Below are 22,959 nucleotides of genomic sequence, written 5' to 3'. Positions count from 1 at the left end.
GGGTCTACACTGATCAAATTCATTAATCAAATTACATGACACCAAATGGGCTATTTTACTTATTTCTGAACACTGGAAGATAAAAACATCTCTGTGATGCTGACAAGAGGACAACATGACATGACAGCACAACTAGGAACAGCACAAGCTCTTCAGTGCTTCATTAGTATCCAGATGCTGCTCCTTTCCTCCCTGCAGCTAAACTGCTTTGACAGAGATACCACACAAATTTGGAATGAACAAATTGGCTTGAGACTTCGTTGTCAACATTTGGTAAGTTAATAACAGAGAAGAAATTATTTTGTCTTTCTCTCCACTTCAACAACTGTTGCTTTGATTGAAATCCATCTGTCTACATTAAGTTGCACATTATACCATGACCCAAACAGACCCTACAGCTGCCCTGACTGGATCAGTTAATCTATCAATCCAATGCCAATGATATTAAAGGGATTCTCCACCCAACAATTAAAATTCTCTCATACATCTGGAAAGGCATGAGGGTGAGGGTGAATGATGAGAAAACTATCATTTTGGGGTGGGGTACCACTTAAGCTAAAAAACAAATAAATAATTGAACCCAGCACTGTTGAATTGTTTCTTTATATTTTAGCTACTAAGATAATAATACATTTATATTACTTCATGTAGCTTATTGTGTAGACATTCGTGCAGTATCCTATAGTATATTAAATTAAAGAAATTATGCATTCAAATATAATGGCAATGATTGGCCAAAATGATCAAGAAACATTTAACAGGGCTATTGTTGTATACATGTAATAAGCCATCCAAGTTTTTCCTGGTATAAGGTATTAGATAACCTGAAGCAGTCTTAAATAATAAAGAGCCATGAGAATCTAAAGAGTCAAAGACCACAGGTCACTGCAAGACCTTGTGAGAGCATGTAGTACCAAGTACCATGTAATAAACAAGATCAAGACTTCAGTTCTACCATTATCAAATAAGGTACTGCAGTAAATGACCAAGGTAAGTGTATAGTGCAAATGGATATGAATGGTCAGACTGAAACGTAAGATTATTAACCTGCTGCCCTGCCTCACATATGGTTCTCACAGCCATCAACCAGTACAATAACCACTAGTGGTCTGAGCGCTCAATAGATTGCTGGAGTAGAATGTTATTAGTAATGGGTCGCTGTCTTGATTTCTGTCCCACTCAAATGGCTACTCTTCATTGGGCAGGGATTGAGCGGTCATTAATCAGGAGCTTGGCAGCTGCTGGACTAAAACTAAAACTGTTAGATTTGCAGTCTGTGGAACAGGGAGGTGATTGCTTTCACAAGCATATTTAATAGGCCTTTTCCACAGTCCACATGACGTCACATGGCATAGCTACATGACAATAGACCGTTGGTAAGTTTGATAAAACAATTCAACTATCATAGTTGAACTTGATAATGAACACATTTTAAACTGTTGTTAGCTTGTATAACAGTATGAAGCTGATGTTCATAAAAAATGAGAAATGCACATGTACGGATTAATGAAGTTCAAGCCCAGTTTTTAAGCTTGTTTTACGTAGAACATTAGTGTTTTCTTTGTTTCTCTTTTTGTAATCTCCAATTTATATTTCATCCCTAATACATTTGCAGACAGTGACATTTCAGTCTTAACTATTTTATAATTATTTACACTGCTCTGTTGACTATTACTAGCATGATATAACTACACATTTAGGAAATTCAAGCCATTAGTTTCTGACTATTCAAACTCTGAGCTGGAAACTCTCCATTGAAACTTCTTCACACAAACATTGAGGTGTGAAAAGGACCAGTTTGGTGCTGTGAAAGGGATTAAATGAGTTATTTTTAAAGTAACACACTAATTCACAAAAATGCCTTTTCATTAATGCACTCAAAAGAGAACCCTGAGAATGTGAAGGACAAAATGAAAGCACTAATAAATGTGGACTTAATTAATTAATAAAAATTAGTTAGCTATAGCACTCTTCTCAGCACTCAAACCATTTTACATGGAAGGGGGAATCTCCTCAAACACCATAAATGTTCAGCATCCACCCGGTTGATGCGATGGCAGCCATATTGCGACAGAACGCCCACCATAGGATGATGAAGCCAATCATTATATATGGGAATGATTAGGAGGCCATGATGATGGACAGAGACCAATGGGTAAATTTGTCCAGGATGCTGGGGTTACACCCCTACTCTTTTTCAAATGACATGGTATTTTTAATGAGCATGGAGATTCAGGGTTTCGCTTTAACACCTCATGGCCCTCATCCAAAGGACAGAGCTTTTTGACACAGCAGGGGTCTTCAAACTCAGTCCTGGAGGGCCGCTGTCCTGCAGAGTTTAGCTCAAACCCCAAATAAACACACCTGAACCAGCTTAGTGGCAGCGTCCGAAACCTGGAAAAGGATGCCTTCGTTCAGAGAACACATTTTAAGGTAGGAAGGCATCAAGGCTCAAATCTAATGCTAGCTTCACTTCCTGTCTTCCTGTGAATGCCTTACAAATCATTGCCTGATAAGGCAGCGAGACAACATGTCAGCTGCCTAGGTTTTGGACGCAGCCTTATAAGGTCAGCCAGTGTCACAGCCAGTGTCTTACAAGGCCCTAGTTAGACACTGATTAGGTGGTTCGGGTGTTTTTAACTGGGGTTGGAGCTAAACTCTGCAGGAGAGTGGCCCTGCAGGACAGAGTTTGGAGACCCCTAGCATACAGTGTCTGAAGTGTTAGGTCCCACAAGTCCTCACCAAAGCTCACACTATTCTGCTATAGATCATTAAACTGTTACACTGCCTTAGAAGTCTGTCCGAAATTTGTTTTGTGAGGTGCCTTCTTGCACAAAATGCTGCCGTACAAGCCATTGTCTGATAAGGTAAGGCAAAGAGTCAGCTTCAGATACAGACAGTGTCCCAATCACTATACTGGAGTGTTAGGACCCACACAAACTACAGGGTGAGCACCCCCTGCTGGCCTCACTAACACCTCTTCCAACAGCAACTTAGTTTCCTTATGGAGGTCTCCCATCCAGGTACTGACCAGGCTCAACCCTGCTTAGCTGCAGTGGCAGAGGGCAACAGTCTTGGGCTACAAGGTGATAGCACACTTTGTGTGTTTATTGTCTGTGATCACATATTGACACATGCATTCACTTCAATGAAAAAGTAAATAGCATCAGTCCTGTGACTTCCACTCAATTTGGTGTGTGAAGCCCTTTTCTTTTAACAGTAAATATGCCTACATCTAACACACGCAGCCTAGTTCTACGATCCTGATCATTTTGCTTTGCGCTGAGGCTCAGCTCTCTGGAGACCGAGCCGAGGTCTTAAGCAGAACAGGTGTTCACGATCTAAAAGAGAAACGGAGAGTACATCTTTGTCGCCGACAGAAGGCTTGAATGGAGAAATGCTGGCCAGTAACACAGATACGCATCGCCCGTTGGGCAGAGTTCCAGTGCGCGGCAGTTGGAGACGCGAGGCCCTGTCTTATCTTCTGTCCGGAGACAGCTGTGACGCAGCAGTGCGTAGCGCCGCAATCAGGTGTGAGTCACCTGAGCAGAATGCTGATAGCAGGGGAATCTGACAGCCTCTCCCGCGCTCATCAAGAGGGAACGGAGAGAGAGAGACCGATAGACAGCGACGTGCTACAGCAAATTGTGACCTTTAAGAAGATTAATTTGTTTACCAATATAGGTAGTGGCTGTCACTAGCCCTGATGCTGTAAGCCGGATGAGAGGGAGGTGGAGTCATGTGTTCAGTTTATCTCTGTCAGTCTTTCATCAAAAGCTGTAAGGACATCTTTCACTATCCAGTGATGCTAAAGTGCTAGTCTTTAATAATAAAGACTTCCAGTCTGTATTACAGGCCTACTTATGATTATAACAGGGTCCTTCCTTCTTTTATTCCACTTTATTTTTCATCTAAATCTAATGCTATGCGTAGTTCGATAAGTTAGTTCACCCTGCACTTAACTGTTTTATTTTGCACCAATGTTTTTATGTTTTAAAATATGATTAGGCCTATTTGTTGTCATTTTCACTACTCAAAGGAGCAGAAGAGAAAAGTAGTTTAACTACAAATATGTAGTCTATACACAGTTTACCTAATAGAAAATAGGCCAACACTATAATTTTTTTTTTTTTTTTTGGTTTAACTTATAAAAGTAAGTAACCTGGTTGCCTTGAAATTTAGATTTTATTGAAATTAAAAAATTTAGTTGATACAATGAAGAAAATTTGTTTAATAAATAGGAACTCAAAATATTATTGTGTCTGAACCACATAAAAAATTTGATAAATCATGAAAATAGCACTATTTGGCATGTTTCACTGCATGCGTAATCAGAAATAAAACACACATAATTACCCAATATGCGTACACAATTTTTTATTAATATTTTAACAAAGGTGGTTGAATCTCAAAAAATGTTCATTGTATTAACTCAAAATTTTAATTTCAATGAATTCAAAATTTTAAGGCAACCAGGTAACTTTTTCCTAAATATTTTTTTACACTGTAGCACAAGCAGATTAATATTTTGTGACATGTATTTTTATTTTTGTGACAGCTTTTTACACTGTTAAAGACTTGGATTCCCATCCTAAAAATGGACAAAGTTTCAAAAACTAAGTTGGAATTTTGATGGAGTATTTCTGTGTCAAGAATACTGGAATTCCGGTTTCTCACAAGTTTTGGAGAGTTTTTTTTCCGAGTATGAGTCCGCTTGACGTCAACAGGGCGGAATGTCCTTGTATGGGCCTTACGGGCTCTTTTCCCGGAAGGGTGCACGCACCAGCGACCCTCATGGGAAGGCAGCCCTGCATTTGAACCAATTGAAATGCAGAAATGACGGGAAGTGTCACAACATCACGCTTCAGTCGTGTTGCAAAAGTGGATCTCTATGGTCACTGCTGTCACAGGACTTCACGAAATCAACAATGTTACCAAAGAAGTGTGTTTTTGACGGAAGTGTGTACCAAAGAAGTGTATTTTTCATCCCAAATCTGCACAAGATGTCTGCAGCGCCATAGGACGTTGGCCCCTTCACTTTTCTTCAGTGGAAGGTAGGCTAGTGAAGATTCAGTGTCAGTATTTTTTTTTATGGTCTGTAGTCTAAGACACAAGTAAAAGAACACGCAAAAATAATTGATGATAAACAAAATAAGTTGTAACAAATTAACACACTTCTTCATCAGTATTTTTTTACCTGAACTGTCTGTTGAATTTTCCGCCATTCGTTTAAACCCTATGATTAAGGTTTAAACCCAGACGTGAAGTCTGCCCTCAGCTCCAGTCGCCTAATGGGTAAGTAAATAATATATTTCAGGCATCACATAGGCTTCGAATATTCGGGAACCTCCGAATTCGGTCTGTTTACTACAATAAAAACCCGCCAATAAAGGTGAAGCCCAGAAACTCTAATATAAATTTTACTCTGCAATAAAGGTGTGAAGTGTTTTGGTTGAATGAAAAAAAAGAAAGAAGAAAGAATCAGGCATTTAACGATGAGTGATGGTTTCAACAGCGAAAACAATCATCGACGTCTCACTGCTTCATACACAAAACTTGTGACAGCGAAATGTGGTGATGCGTTTCTCTCATCTGCCCACAGAGAGCGCCAGCACGAAGGAAATCATCCACCGGACTACTGTTAGCCTACACCTAACCTGGAGTTTGGAAGGGAAAAAAGTTAACGAAATAAACTCAGTTGCCTCATGAACCTGAAGCAAACCTTGAAACAGTGCCCCACACATTCGAGAAGCTGTAAATCATTTATGAGCCTCCGTGTTAGTAGGTTTTGACCCTCAAACCTCAGTGTAAATTTTTCAGCAGCAGAACTGGGTTGAGAGTTTAAGCAGCTAAACTCTGGTGTCGGTCTGATCCATCGATAAGGTAGCCTATAGATGTTTTGTAATGCTGCATAGTAGCATTTGCCTGAAATTATTTGTGTAGCCTAATCACTGTTCAGAAGTATTCACATGCCTCCCTGACTCTTTCATAGCCTATTGCAGCAAAGAGAAAGGAACACGCCAGGTTTATTACCTGTATCCAATACACGATGATTAACATTTTTGTCATAATTAAAAAAAAAAAAGTAAATAAGCAGAACTCTACTGGAACTTAAAGGAGAATGTTTGTACAAGACACAAATCAGGTCTGACTTTTACATTTACATATTTATTAAAAGTACAACAATAACAATTATTTTTATCTCCTGACAAGCTTTAAAAGATGGAGAGAAATAATAAAGATTATATACTTATACAGAGACGAAATCTAACACATGGAAAGCACAACAATCACCACTAAGCCACAACATCACTGAATGTGAAAGTTTAACACAAGCACAATAAATGCACATTACTTAAAATATATTCAACAATTTGTTGAGAACGAGATTTGATTTTCTTCCCCTCAAAGAAAACATGTTTGCTTAGATGGACAATAAATCATTTCCTGAATAATATCAGTACCTTCTGTTTTATCTTGCCGGATGACATCAATAGATTTTAAATACATTTTGAGGAATCCTATTCATACAATAACCCGTCAACTTTATCAAAGTTAAGTCTTAGAGCATCTAAATCCCACAACAGTCCTTTTTAAAAAGTAAGCACACAGATGTCACACATCTTTTCTCCTATCTGTGAAGTACATGATGCTAAACGCAACTTTCCTCCATGATTCCTTAATAACACGTTGGGAGAATTCAAAAGGCATGCAGAGCTGCTCATTGCAAGCGCATCACACTGATCTGCTGCTAACTGAAAGTACTGTACATGATCTGACATTTCCCTTCTTCAAGCCCTTCTCCATATCCTATGAGTATCCGACTGACATATATAAAAATACAGGGTTAACCTTACAAAAACCTGCCAGCAGTACACCCCCCTTTCGACGGTTACAGACACAGAGGTAAGAGCATTTACTTTCCCGTACCACTTCTGAAAAAATATTTGGTAGCAAAATAGAGTCTACAGTACAAATGGCATGAATTTCAGAAAATAGGCATGCATAATCAATTTATCAGATATATTTACAAGTTCAGCTGAGAAAAGATCACAACCCTGAGTGGTCCAACACTGGACAACCCACTTGATCAATATGGATGAATGCCTGTGAAGAAGTCTCAGATATTCCATTTACAAACTGTTGTGAAAGTTGATGAGAAGGCACACTCACTCGGTTTTATTTCTAGAGGATGTGAGGACACAGGCTCACAGGTAAGTGTGTATAACTATAAATGTTTAGACACAACCAACACTGTGAGACATGAAGCATTAAATGCTTAGTATGCAAAAATATGCAATGCCCAGTTTTCAAAAACTACCACAACACAAAGATGAAGTTTCATTTCCAAAGCAGACAACTCAGAGACCTCACCAGACCTTGAACAGCTCCTCACCCACTCACTAAAGAATAACAAATGAAAGTGCGGCACAACACATGAAGTTATGAGTGATTAATCCTGTAAAACTCAATAATAATTCACATTCATTCACTCCAGTCCCACAGAACAGACAGCCGGCTCGCTGCAGACAAAGTTGAAATTGGATACTACAAAACACTCACAGAGGGCGGCTGAAACAGGTAAAACAGCCTCATATAACCCTCAACACACATACATACATGCTTAGCATGGGTCTGTAATGAGAGATGAAAAACACTACAACTGGAAATCTGCTGTAGGAGGAGTATCAGGCTCTCACCACCTGTACAATGACAAAAGCCCCTAACATTTCAACAAACATAACAGAGATACTGTGAAACCTAGATAACACGTTCACAAGTGTTACATAAACTGTTATGTGCACATATGAAGGTTGTTATATAGTATTCGGTTTAATGATTTTTTTTTAAAGTGCTGTCCAGCATATTTCACTGGCTTGGACAAAATGTGATGTGGAAATGTAATGTGTTGAAGAAACCCGAAAAGCAATATTAATTTGAGTATTCAATATCTGAACACACTGCTAAAAGTGTCATGTTGGACACAAGAAGTCAAAGACATCCTGTTTCCTTCTCATAAACAAGGGCAAGACCTCTTGATATGTACTACATAACATTATGACATGGGCCAAGTTTCCATTATTTTGATCAAACCAAAAAAAAAAAAAAGAAGCTCAACAATACAGTTTAACTGATATTTGAAAAACGTAATATCTTCACTTTAAAAAAAAAAGTATCTCTTAAAAAAAACAAAGCCTCTGTTATGGTAAAAATGTACCTAACATAACAGCATCACAACAGAGGAGAGATCTTACATACACATGCTACAGTATAACAAAATGTATATAAATGGCAATATTTTATATCAATAATGGCAATAAAAATGGCTAATAATAACAACATAAAAACAAGTATATACACATTCTGTAATACACTCCTCCAACATGAGACAAACACATGTGAAAGTGCTACCGAGTCTGTGGAACCCAATTAGTTGGCAGGTATAAATGTTTTCAGCCTTCGACTCCTGAAGGAACTTTTTATTTCCAGATCTTGTGGTAAATGTTGTGTTAGTGCAGGGAGCGTTTTTCCTATGACACACTCGAGCAGCGAATGGAGGGGGAGCCCATCTGAGTGAGCACTTTGTCCAGCCACTGCAGAGGACCGTTCAGGTGCAGCTCTATCCAGCAGGGGGTGCTAGTCACTGTCTGCCGCCTGACAGAATTACAGAGAGAAATAAAGAGAGGTCAGAAAGCAGAAACACAAAGTGGCCAAAAATATTCATACACTTAAGCCACACTTATAAAAATATAAATTTAACTGCGTCAGATCAGTGATTGCAAAGAGATGTCAGTGATTAACAAATTAATATCATCGCACATTTTCATCAGTAACATTAATCATAACCTTTTTTTCTTTCTTTTTTATAATTTAAAGCCTACCAAAACTCTTATTGAAATATTTTTCTTATCTTTCATAATAACAATAAAAGAAAAATAATTGTCATTTGGTTGTTTATTATATTATATTATATAATTATTAATTATTATATTCTAATGCAATAATGTTGAAACATTAAGTATGGCTAAAATGAAAATAGTATCATATAATCATGCTATCATTCTTCTGTGGAACACAAAAAAAGATTTTCTGAGAAATGGAAGTCAATGGTCTCCAAAACTGTTTGGTCACCAACATTCTTCAAAATATCTTATAAAATATTATTCTGTTCTGCAGAAGAAAGTAAGTCATACAGATTTGGAATGACGTCAGAGTGGGTAAATCATGACATAAATTAAATTTTAATGTATTTAAAATATACATGTTTTTAAAATATACATTAAGGTTTTCAAACTAATAATATACAGATTTTTTCAAGCATGACCAGATTGTTAATAAATCGTCCACTAACATTATTTACTGTGAATGACTGTCTAGAGCCGGATTGTCTGGATATGAACTGCGATATAAACTCTGCTGTGCTGTTCTTTGCTTTGGTCCCTCATAGGGACGTACTTACTGCCAAACACACTTCTTTTACATTCCACAACGCTTACACAACACTCGCGTTTCCATCGCTTGTGCTCATAACACCTTACACTGTTCACGTTCCACTTCTCACTGAGACTTCCTCTAATCAGTCAATCACCTACTACATGATTTAGTCATTTAATTTTAAGATATAATCATTATATAATAATCAATAATGAAAACAGGCAGCAATACATTTTATTATTAATTTGTCGAATCTTTACACTGTGCACAGAGAATGTGTGATAGTGAAGACGTGAAAAACTTTAAAATATTTACATCCAGTCTTCAGTGTCCTTCAGAATCATTCTAATATGCTGATTTGCCACTCAAGTAACATTTCTTATCATCAATGTTGAAAACAGCTGTGCTGCTTAATCATTAGTTTTCTGAAACATTTTTCAGGATTCTTTGATGAATAGAGAGTTCAAAGGACAAGTTTATTAGTAAATCTTTCAGCCATGTATGAACAAACCCTTGACTATTCATAAGGGGAGTGCTGAAATACAGCATACGATTTAAAGAGTTAAAAAGAGATGAAGTAATGGAAAGAGAGAAAGTAGGAGAGCAGGACTGAGGAAGTAAAAGAGGAAGGCTCTTCCTAAATTCAGAAGTTTCCTCTTCCATGTAGATACCGCAAACATATTGACACTTTTAATGTTAAGTTTTAGAAAAGAAATGAATGAATACAACCAAAAATGAGGAGGTGAAATCTACTGTAGTCATTAAACAAGTAATCTGGGGCAGCTCACGTATTTTTAAACTGCAACAGGGAGAGTTTGTCAGTACTTAAAGAGGTGGATCTGAAGTAAGGCTTAACAATAAATTGCTTTTGCGATAATATTGCGATATGACAAAAGATTTTTAAACCGCAATGGCTGCGATTACACTCTGGTCACATGACGCGCAGTCTGCAGAAGAAGCACCAACTTGGCCTACAAGAAAGAACAGTTTGTATTTAATCGATCTAATATTGTGTTAGTCATAATATACAATGGGCTGGGAAAAAAGATTCTCTCTCCAATGATTCCGGAACAAATGTGAGCTTAGATTTTAACTGTATGTGCGCAATGGGGTTGCGTGTGTTTTAGAAACAACCGTATTCTGCTTGCTTCCATTTCCTCTCACACACTCTACCAAAACCTAAAATAATATTTAATAAAGTTTGGAAAGGTTTAAGCGAATTACAGTGACATTCGTGGGATTCATTGCACAGGATATGCGCTTTGAGAAACGTGCGCTTTGAGAAATGTGCGCTTTGCTTGATGTTACGCTTACAGAGCGTGTTCTCACCCGCCGGTATTTTCCTTACAAATGCTATATGAAGGCTTCATTTACGTTATTTGGAATGCAGTGCTTATATATTAAACATAGGAAACTCACTGACAGAAGGCTTTCAGTTTCAAATGCTTCCACCACACTTTATGAAGAGACCTCGTGCATGCGTCCTTGCACGTCTCAAAAAGTTTTTATGATGCAAAATGAAAGTATACATAGTCTTGAAAGCAAAAAAATAAAGTAAACATAATGTCTTAAGGAATTAAACAGACAGGACAAACCACATCTTATATTATTTCAAAAAAGATCTGAGCATTATTATGTGAATACAGGTCTCCTAATGATGTCATCATTAATAATCAAATAACAATAAAGATGAGAAAATGACTCATAGTTCAGATACTCTTAAATGCTGAAAGCACACTTTATTCATTGCTTGCAATGTTTTTTGTTCCTCTTTATTATTTACTAGCTTTTATGTTATGAGGCTCTATTAGTTTATATATTTAAAATGTATAAGTATTTATAATTACATTAAAGATTCCCACCATTACTACACAATTATTTACTGCTTGTCTTTGTTGAATAATACGGAAATCTAATCACAATTAGATTAATTTTCTAAATCATTCGCCCTAATCTGAAGGTGGGGGAGACATGGAGGGGCGTGAGAGAGAAAGAGTGGGTGTCTGCTGAAACCTGACACAGCTCAGATTGTGTCTTCACAAGCCAAGCTGTCTAGAAACCACAGTCTCACTCTCTCTCACACCAGTCCTACTCTTTCCCACTCTCTTCTCAAGCTTTCTCTACAGATGTCCATGGTCAAAACCCACAACTGTTTCTAATTAGGGTCTTGGTTCCATGGGCTCAAACAATGAAGTTACTCACAAGAGAATGAGGGGAAGAGAAAAAAGAGAGACCAGGAAACTCTGAGACATTTTGAGGCACACCATGTGTGAGTTTGTTTGGTGTGGAATGATTTGCCAGCACAGACCTAACAGTTTATATGACGGACACGCTATGCTGGTGGACACCGGGTTGCTTTGCTACATCAGAGCTCTACACCAGAGCGAGGCAGACTGGGAAAAACAGGTATTACAGCCTGTCAGACCCTGCCATGACCCAGCTGGACTGTCCATTCTCAAATAGCTGTGAAGCGACATTCCCTACTATTGTTCTACAGAGCAATAAAATGGTTTGGGCTTCTTTTACCAACTTTTGTCATGACTAATTATATCTGCTGATATTAGAGGTTTTCTACTTTTTCATTATCAGTCGATGTTGGATATTAGGGATGCACAATATTATTACACGATTTTTGGCTGACACTCATAAGCTGATAATACTTTTCAGTTGATACATTCAGTTGATACATCTGAATTTACTATATATGATTTAATTCTATAATCTTTTTTCTAAATGACTTAATTAAACTAAACCAAGCATGTATAATACAATTTCTAACATAAGCTGATACCGATAAAAATAAAAACTCTATAGACTGATGACCAACATGTTAATATATCATGAATCTCCATTACATCTAGGGCTGGGCGATAAAACGATAATGATGATTATCACGATATAATTTTCCTCGATAAAACGATAACAACAGTTCGATAAATTCTCAATATAATGCTTATGCGCTATGCGTAATGCAGACCGCGCTTCTGGGCGCTGCACATGCTGTTGTTTACAGTCAGTGACTGACAGGCTTGGAGGATCAAAATGAAGTGGAGCGAGAAAAATGAGCGATAGTGAAGAAATCTCAGAGCTCACGACCAGCTCAGAGGACACAGATATCGTTGACAAGTTAGTTTGCTCAACTTCAGTGGTTTGGAGATATTTTGGCGATCCCATCCGACATAAAACAGGTGACGTATATGTGGACTGCATGCTTATCATAGGTTCACGTTCACCACACGGAATTTAATTATTAAATTATCGTGCTTCTTCGAAGTTCTTCCATATAACATTGAGCCCAACACAGCGGTAAATCTACATTAACTACATTCACACACAGGCTTATTACCTTGTTAGTTGCAGTGGGTGACTTACAACAAGCTAACGCTACCAAACTATAATCACTAAAACATCGGACTTGTACATGATTGCTATCATAATTGTTTGTCTTTGGTGATGTATTAATGACTCAGCATCGCCTGTATCAAAAGAGAAATAATGTCATCCGGCTTTAAAATGAATAAAATAGACTAGACAGCCCTCACTGGAGATCCACAAATACTGAACTTTGCTTTCTCCCTCCTCTCGCGACCAGCCCACTGTCGGTGAGGTGTGTGTGTGTGTGAGAGAGAGAGCGCGAGAGATGCACAGTGGACCTACACGATTAAGTAATAATATTATTGATATAAAGTGTAGAGTAAAAAACTGCTGACCACAATTAAGATTTTAATAAATAAATCTACCTTAGTTTTAATAAATTGTTCACCTGTTTGGGAAGTGTTTGTCATATTTTGACAATAAAGGATAGTTTAAAACCACAGATAACTGTCTGTTTTCTACATCTTTCACTCAGGAGCAAAAATATGCCTTTAAACTTTAAAGAAATAAAAATTGTACATTTATCGTGATATTTATCGATATCGACTGAGATGGAAAATTATATTGTGATAATTTTTTTGGGCCATATCGCCCAGCCCTAATTACATCTCTATAAAATCTAATAAATCACAAACTATTTTTACATTTAGACTACACCTTTGCCATCATCTAAAATTCACTTAAAGATGAGTTAAAAACTCATTTATTTTAATCACACTGTTAAATGTTGTACATCTTCAATTTTAAAATGAATATTGATTTTTTTTAAACTGTAAATTATAAATGTGTGACACCTACATTCACAAGCAACTAAATTATAGATTTTGTTGGTGTTTAAAAAACAATATTTAGAAAAAATAGAAAAGAATATTAATATCAGCATTTTATCAGTTATCAGCCATAACATGAGAATTATTTGTATTGGCCAGAATTTTTTTATTTAACGTGATCATTACGGTCTATTTAATTTAAATCATATCAAGACAATGACTGTTAATGTAAAAGAAAATAAACAGTTGAGGTGTTTAAGCCATTCAATCGTAACCCTGTTTCTACAAAAAAACATCAATCAATCAAATTCAAAGTATTTAACAGGAAGCATGGGCGGCTTCTGTGGTTTGGGTAAAACCACATTACAAATGATGCAAATGTCTTTAAGCAAGACAAATCAAGACCACATTCCGGCAGTGGCAAGCACGTGGAGAGATATAAAGGGGGTGAAGTGATTGCAGTACCTGTACTCGGCTCCCCAGCCCTTCACGAAGCTCATGCGAATGGTGCACATGCGGGTGAGCTGGTACACGGCCTCAAAGCCCTGATTCACAGACTGGGCCAACAGAGCTGCAAATTCCTGGTTATTAAAGATCTTCAGATTACAGCCTGGAAGGATGCAAAGAGGTTAAAAACTATCAAAAAGGGAGCTCTGTTTAATCCTGTTCAGAACAGCAATTCAGTAACACAGTAGTTGAACTCTCTATTGATGAGGGCTACTTGTTGAGGATCTCTCGTTTTATCTTACCTGGTGGGATCTTGCAAACAGTGGCAGGGTGCCAGCCGTAACGTTGGTTACAGTTGGGACTCTGAACAAAGATGGCGCTGTCACTTAGACACTCTGCAAACACTTCACCACCAATGTAGTACAAACGCACACCCCGGCCTGCAAAAAAAAGGTTGCCACATAAATATAATAAAATAAAATAATGTTGTCTTATGAGTAAGTGATTGAGACAGATGTGTGCGTACCAATGTGCCTGCGCGTGAGCTCCACAGCAGAGTTGCGGTTCACATTGGACAGCAGGCCTAGGCAGAAGCGCTCAGAGTTGGATGGGTCTGTGAAGCCGTCTACCGTTAAAGAGGGCTGGGAGGCATGGAAAGTTTCACCGACTCTCTGGTTCAGCTCATAGTAGGAGATGGAGCACCAGAATGCTGGTTCACAGTATGTCACTGGCTGTAGATCTGAGAGAGAGAGAGAGAGAGAGAGAGAGAGAGAGAGAGAGAGAGAGAGAGAGAGAGAATAAAAGGAGAGAATTTGAGAGGCACACGCACACACACAGATAGAGGCGGTGGAAATTAAATAGAAAGAAAAAAGAAAACAAACAAATGGGTGGGTGGGGATAGAGAATATCCAAAGAGACAGAGCACAGAGGCTGGGAACTGACGGCACTGTGATGTCAAGAGCAAATGTTACTTCCCAGAAATAAAGGCTGAATCAGGAAATACCATCATCACTTGGACACAAAACTATAGAAAATTACAGGCTCGTGGCACTAGACTTTCTCTCTGACGCACACTCATACACCAGTGCTGTTGAGAGGAGAAATCGCTGTGGGATCTGAGCGGTGTCTGCAAAAGCAATCTGATACAAACGGAATTGTGGGCCCTTCCTTGCTAAGATGGGAACAGAAAGGATGTTTGGAGTGGGAGGTTTTTATCCAAGTTGTTTTGGGGACATCCAAATAATACATTTAGCAGTCCATTTTCCTCTGAGAGACTGAAAACACATTTCTTCAAAAACTCAGTTTGTGGAAATGTTCTAAATGTGTATTTTTAATAACGCACTGTTATATGGACAATCAGTCTGTATTTCCACCGATTTAGATCTCACAAGCCTTTAAACACACTTAACACAGTAACAGTTCTTGATTCATTTGGATATGACATGAGAAAAATAATGGCTTAAATGAGTGAATAAAAACTGCTTTGACTGACTCAAGTCAGTGAGTGAGTCATTAGACCGTTTCAAATCATTAACTGAGTTCAGTACTATTTTGACTTACTATTAGAGTCAAAGGTTCACAAGTCAGTTTACACTGTCTGCACTGTGTTTGTGTGTTTTTGCATAAAACCATAGTGGTCACTTCATTTAAAAGTTATGTAGTTTATTTATTGTCTTTGTATTAGTTTGTGGTCGTCAGTCTTTAACTCTCATCACATTTAAATCAGATTACAAGCATAACTTCGCTACAGCATCATTCCTTTTGTCGTGGCGTCTAAATCATGGAGAATAACAGTTAAAGTAACAGGATGTCAGGAAAACCCTCAATCATGGTGTCGCAATAAACCGTAACTGTGATATTTAACAAATGTGATTCATTAGCCAAAAAAAGAGATAACACTACATATATATTTAGACAGTCACTGAGTAACAATGAGCTTATTCTGAGTTCACGCCATGTTGTAATTACCATAATTAAGGGATGGCAACCTGTGACGTTTGTACTTGGAGCTGTTCATGTCCTGTTCACTCGGATTTATCATGTTTTCAGATGACACTTGGTTTTTGTATATTGGTTTTTGCAATAAAATGTATACGTTTTTAAATGTCTAAAATGGTCCAAAATATACACACACAAGCATTCAGAGTTACCTAAGTTGTTGTGGGCAGGAGACACAGGATTCGGTGACAGGTTTGGAGACCCTGAAAAGTAAAAAGGACAGATTCATAATTTAATGGTATAAGAATGCACAGTAAACATGACAAACAAATTTTGATTAAAACACTTATGATTCAAATTTTCAATAGTTCAAGAGTGCAAAGTCAATTATTCCACTCCCATTCGATCACAGGCATGTGTTTTCATCTCTAAATGTTGTGTGTAGACCGACTTTCTTACACCACTTATTAAGTGTCAGAAAGAAAATGGAAAAGTGATATGCAACTGAAATGCCACCAAATAACAAACCTGGAACTGCTTCACAGCTGTGCAGTTATAGAAAATTCAATGTGTTAACCAATCAAAGAATGCAACAAATGCGTTGGTATAACTGTCGTCACCTGTGTCCATGCTGCGGTTCATCTGATGGTCACTGGTCTCGCCATCCTCACTGATGTAGCCTGGAGGGGGCGTCTCTGTAACACAGAAGCACACAGGTTAGCCTGCATTTTGTACAAATTGTACACAACCATAACAGTAACCCAGCTGATAGATGAAAAATTAGGCACATCAGCAAACACATCCGGCAATATCTAGCAGGTGCAGCAGAAACAATGTGTCAAAAGGGTTTTATTTTCCCCCTTCACATTAGACACCTGATTTATAAAGCTGGGGTCAGCTCAGTTTCAGCAGCAGGATATGAAACAACACACTATTACAGCAACAGACTGCCTCTCTAAAGCAAATACTATTCAGATGGAACTAATCCCAGCCAAAGCCACTCCATACAGACTCCATGGGATAATCTTCCCCTTATGTTGACAAAAGTAGTCTTTAAAATCACTTTAGAGTAAATTGTTGACTTGTAAAACGTTTAAACATCTCTTGAGTAGTCCTACAAATATAATAAGTAACAGGGCCATAGCTAATTTTTCATGCAGAAATGTATTTACTGGTCAAAAAATAAGAAAAGAGGCCTGTAGTTTGGATTAATAAATAGTTAAAAAGTTTAATGACTGTGATTGTTTACCCATGCTCCTTTTTCTCTTATGGGTTGCTTGTGTGAACAGTTAAGGCTTCACATGTACTCTCTGCCATTACAGTTATCAATGTCACACAATCCTTCATAACTTATTCTATTATGCTGATTTGGTGCTCATGAAAATGTCTACTTATTATCAATGTTCAATCAATTCTTTTCAGATGAATCAGTTCCAAGGAATAGCATTTTAAGATAGTAATCTTTTAACTTTGTTAAATTTGTCACGTGCATCATTGTTAAAAATATTTAATAAAAAAGAAAATCATATTGACCCCAAACGTTTGGATGGTAATGTAAGGTCAGAAACGCATGTGACCACATTATGTCTATAGTGTAAATGCTGATGAGTCCTAGACAACAATGGCTGCCTTCTCACATGTCAATCAACAACTGCGCTAAAAATGTTTAAACTATGTCTAGTTTCAGAGCAGCTTAAATCGAAATAAACATCCAATTATAAAATTTGAAACAGCAAATAGATATTATACTTATTATTATCTACTATCTACTATATTATATACTTAATTACTATCACTGATATCAACACGCAGACACAGATAATGTGAAGCACATCTGAAGTTCAGTTACAGTTATAAATAAAAACAGGTATAAATATATAAAATTACTCTTTATAAAAGAAATCTGCTTGAATTTTTTTTAAATTAAGATTAAAATTCTAAATAATTATTTTTTTGGATGAACATTATTTGTCTTCTACCTGGTATGTAGTTGCTTTGGGGTTCGATGCCGGCGGGAAAAATGGTGTTTTCTGGGATGGAGTGACTGTAGTCATCTAGAGGAGGAAACTCACTGGGAATTTCAGTGTGACGAGGCACCAGCACTGGAGGAAGAACTTCAGAAAGAGAGAGAGAGCGAGAGAAAATGAAAACCAATGAGAAAGAAAAGAAAAAAGATGATAACAAAAACACATGTTTTCATTCACAACTTGCACAATATATACTTGGCAAGGCAAGGCGAGTTTATTTATATAGTACATTTCATACACAATGGCAATTCAAAGTGCTTTACATAGAAAAGGTATTGAAATGATAATGATAGAATAATCACAACATATGCATAAGAAATAAAAATACAATGTATAAGAAATAAAAATAATCATATTTAGCTAAAGGCTAAAATGCTATTCCTGATTAAATCAGGACTCCCCTGTCTGAACAGAACAGTCAGAGATTTTCGGTTTTGTGGGACACACTAGTAGGAGCCCGGCTTTTTAGTGACCGCCTACCCTTCAAAAGGGAGTTTTTCTGACACATTCTGCCTCTGATGGCTTCCAGATACTTGTGCATATACTTACTACATATATTACTAATTACTCAGTATTATCTACTAAAACTAATGTCAGGTAGAGCTGAACAATTAATTGTTAAAAGATTATGATCCTGGATTCAAACACCCACACAAATCTCATTCCTAAATGACGATTCGCCAGTCAAAATCACACCGGGACATTCAGATCTGAATCCTTACATTTAAAAAATGTATTTGTCATTGAATCATTCATTCCAAAGATTTGTTCAACATGCCGATTCATTCAGTAATGAAACAAGCCAAGTCTTTATGAGCAAGCCATTGAATCATTCATCCAAACCTATTTTATTTAAATGATTCATAAAGGCTCTATAATAATTAATTTACACCGGGTATTAAGATGTGTTTTGGTCAATCAAACCCCAAGTTGACGAGGGAGACACATACCAATTTACACCTGGTGTATTAATGACATAATAAATTAATAAAAAAATAAAAATAAAAAAATTATATATATATATATATATATATATATATATATATATATATATATATATATATATATATATGTGTGTGTCTGTATGTATGTATGTATGTATGTATGTACAGGTATGTATGTATACACACACATATATATACATATACATATACACAGTGCCTTGCGAAAGTATTCGGCCCCCTTGAACTTTGCGACCTTTTGCCACATTTCAGGCTTCAAACAAAGATATAAAACTGTAATTTTTTGTGAAGAATCAAAAACAAGTGGGACACAATCATGAAGTGGAATGAAATTTATTGGATATTTCAAACTTTTTTAACAAATCAAAAACTGAAAAATTGGGCGTGCAAAAAATTATCCTCACTGTCCAAATTGTTGTTGATTCTTCACAAAAAATAGTTTTATATCTTTATGTTTAAAGCCTGAAATGTGGCAAAAGGTCGCAAAGTTCAAGGGGGCCGAATACTTTCGCAAGGCACTGTATGTATATGTATATGTATATGTGTATATATTAGGGCTGGGATAAACGATTATTTTTTAAACGATTAATCTAGCGATTATTTTTTCGATGCATCGATTAATCTAACGACTAATTTTTCCTGTCCGATTCGGTTACGATTCGATTCGATTACCGATTATCTCCCCATTAATTGCCTAATAGCAATTTATACATGTTGATTTAATTATCTGAATGAAAAAACGAATTCCTTAACATTGCAATATATGTTTATTGCTCTTAAAATTCCAAAGTAAGACTATACAAGAGCAATGCATTCAATAAAACCTTGAAAACATAAAGTAGGCTACACACACACACACACACACACACACACACACACACACACACACACACACACACACACACACACACACACACACACACACACACACACACAAATAAATAAGTATTAACCTACAACAAAGAAACATATTATACGATTTTTCTATGTATGCAACTCAGCCTACAGGCTATGCCCATCGATTAAATATCAACAAGTTGGTTAATCAAATCCGGGGACACACTGCAAGCGTGAGCGTCTCGGCTGCGTGGCGTGTCCGTTTTTGTTTCGGCTCACATCATAGGCTCACATGTTAACAGGTTGGAGTTTGCACACTGCCTGTGACGCGCGGAAAACGCGTGCATGCTGGAAATAGAAGAGCGCCTATTTTTCACGTGTGTTGGGAGCGTCTCCGGGCAAAATAGAATAGGAAAAGATGTTTATATATCATTTTGACACGAATACATATTATTAAATTACATTTTCATGTTTGAAAGTCTGTAGGTTTACATAAATGCAAATATATAGGCCTAATTGTAATAATAAAAAACGTCAATTATCGATTTTGAAATATTGCAACTGTCAATACAGAACGAAATATTCTGTAGCCTATTTTGCCGTCAATACCATAGATATGTGGCTAATCCCGACGTTTTCTTTGCTGTATCAGTAGGCTATTTATGTTTAACATTAGGAATAGGGCTTCCCTCCGCATCAATAGCAGCAGCAGCGTCGCGTCAGACACGCTTCTAGTGTGCAAAGGCAGAGAAAACTCCACGCAGCCGCCCCGTGGCTGACACGCAACAGAAACGCCACGCGCATCCGCGGCATGACAGTGAAAAAAGTTACATGTAGAGTGCATTACGGGCGCCAATATTCCGTTTAAAACCGGAATAGTCCTGGGATGAAACTGCTCACTTAGAGGATGGATACCCTCGGTCACATCAGCGCGATTAGACATTGAACATTTTAAATTTAAAACAGCTTATTATGTAGGTAACGTAGCCAATGTGCCCGATGCTTTCACTTGATGCAAACGTTTGTTTTTGTGATTAAAATACATCAAATATTACCAAAACATCTTTCTTCCTGTGTGCAGAAATTTGTTTATGTAGCCGTGACAACAAAACGCGTGCGCGCATGCCTGTGATGCTCCGTGCGCACCGCGCGCCAACCACATAGACTGTGGCCAACCCGCAAGCCTTGCACTTCTGGAAGTCTGAGGAGCCACTCGTGTTGCTACCATAGATGTACATAATAAATAATATACTTAATTACATAATATACTTTATTATGTACATCTATGGTTGCTACTACTCTCCGGCGCCGCCATCTTTATTTTGAGTCTGACCAATCGACGCGCATATTTTGCGTCGACGTATTTTTTGCGTCAACGTCATCGATGACGTCGCCGCGTTGTCCCAGCCCTAGTATATATATATATATATATATATATATATATATATATATATATATATATATATATATATATATATATATATATATATATATATATATATATATACACACACATACATACATATACAGGTCCTTCTAAAAAAAAATTGCATATTGTGATAAAAGTTTTTATTTTCCAGAATTTAATGATAAAAATTAAACGTTCATATATTTTAGATTCTTTGCACACCAACTGAAATATTTCAGGTCTTTTATTGTTTTAATACTGATGATTTTGTCATACAGCTCATGAAAACCCAAAATTCTAAAAAATCTAAAAAAATTGCACATTTCATCCGACCAATAAAAGAAAAGTGTTTTTAATACAAAAAAAAAAGTCAACCTTCAAATAATTATGATCAGTTATGCACTCAATACTTGGTCGGGAATCCTTTTGCAGAAATGACTGCTTCACTGCGGCGTGGCATGGAGGCGATCAGCCTGTGGCACTGCTGAGGTGTTATGGAGGCCCAGGATGCTTCGATAGCGGCCTTAAGCTCATCTAGAGTGTGGGGTCTTGCGTCTCTCAACTTTCTCTTCACAATATCCCACAGATTCTTTATGGGGTTCAGGTCAGGAGAGTTGGCAGGCCAATTGAGCACAGTAATACCATGGTCAGTAAACCATTTACCAGTGGTTTTGGCACTGTGAGCAGGTGTCAGGTCGTGCTGAAAAACTAAATCTTCATCTCCATAAAGCTTTTCAGCAGATGGAAGCATGAAGTGCTCCAAAATCTCCTGATAGCTAGCTGCATTTACCCTGCCCTTGATAATACACAGTGGACCAGCAGCTGACATGGCACCCCAGACCATCACTGACTGTGGGTACTTGACACTGGACTTCAGGCATTTTGGCATTTCCTTCTCCCCAGTCTTCCATGCAAAATTTGCTTTCATCTGAAAAAAGTACTTTGGACCACTGAGCAACAGTCCAGTGCTGCTTCTCTGTAGCCCCAAAGTGGCTTGACCTGGGGAATGCGGGCACCTGTAGCCCATTTCCTGCACACGCCTGTGCACGGTGGCTCTGGATGTTTCTACTCCAGACTCAGTCCACTGCTTCCGCAGGTCCCCCAAGGTCTGGAATCGGTCCTTCTCCACAATCTTCCTCAGGGTCGGTCACCTCTTCTCGTTGTGCAGCATTTTTTGCCACACTTTTTCCTTCCCACAGACTTCCCACTGAGATGCCTTGATACAGCACTCTGGGAACAGCCTATTCGTTCAGGAATTTCTTTCTGTGTCTTACCCTCTCGCTTGAGGGTGTCAATGATGGCCTTCTGGACAGGGTCGGGTCGGCGGTCTTACCCATGATTGCGGTTTTGAGTAATGAACCAGGCTGGGAGTTTTTAAAAGCCTCAGGAATCTTTTGCAGGTGTTTAGAGTTAATTAGTTGATTCAGATGATTAGGTTAATAGCTCGTTTAGAGAACCTTTTCATGATATGCTAATTTTTTGAGATAGGAATTTTGGGTTTTCATGAGCTGTATGCCAAAATCATCAGTATTAAAACAATAAAAGACCTGAAATATTTCAGTTGTTGTGCAATGAATCTAAATTATATGAAAGTTTAATTTTTATCATTACATTATGGAAAATAATGAACTTTTATCACAATATGCTTTTTTTTTTTTTTTTTAGAAGGACCTGTATATAATATAGATATATATATATATATATATAGATATATATATATATATATATATATATATATATATATATATATATATATATAT

At 37.3% G+C, this 22,959-nt stretch overlaps 1 protein-coding gene and 1 long non-coding RNA gene across 2 annotated transcripts in view; one reads left to right on the top strand and one right to left on the bottom strand.

The window, feature by feature from the left end:
* The first annotated feature begins 4,916 nt into the window (after window positions 1-4,916).
* LOC137084487 (uncharacterized) lies at window positions 4,917-5,737 on the top strand. Its single transcript, XR_010906762.1, has 3 exons — window positions 4,917-5,054; window positions 5,248-5,295; window positions 5,603-5,737. It is a non-coding gene; the product is annotated as an uncharacterized lncRNA (long non-coding RNA).
* Window positions 5,738-6,154: 417 nt separating this feature from the next.
* The window catches only part of smad3a (SMAD family member 3a), a 37,462-nt gene continuing 20,657 nt past the window's right edge, over window positions 6,155-22,959 (bottom strand). The window contains exons 3-9 of the mRNA XM_067440449.1: window positions 17,945-18,079; window positions 16,586-16,660; window positions 16,178-16,228; window positions 14,554-14,766; window positions 14,330-14,467; window positions 14,046-14,190; window positions 6,155-8,655 (exon numbers count right to left, since the gene is read on the bottom strand). Of these exons, the coding sequence (XP_067296550.1) occupies window positions 8,532-8,655; window positions 14,046-14,190; window positions 14,330-14,467; window positions 14,554-14,766; window positions 16,178-16,228; window positions 16,586-16,660; window positions 17,945-18,079 (881 nt within the window). The 3' untranslated portion in view covers window positions 6,155-8,531. The remainder of the gene's footprint in view (window positions 8,656-14,045; window positions 14,191-14,329; window positions 14,468-14,553; window positions 14,767-16,177; window positions 16,229-16,585; window positions 16,661-17,944; window positions 18,080-22,959) is intronic.

The sequence above is a fragment of the Pseudorasbora parva genome, chromosome 1 (assembly GCF_024679245.1).
Source record: "Pseudorasbora parva isolate DD20220531a chromosome 1, ASM2467924v1, whole genome shotgun sequence".
In the NCBI taxonomy this organism is placed as follows: Eukaryota; Metazoa; Chordata; class Actinopteri; order Cypriniformes; family Gobionidae; genus Pseudorasbora; species Pseudorasbora parva.
Note: the sequence above shows the minus strand (reverse complement) of the source record. Positions and strands in the feature narration are given on the sequence as shown.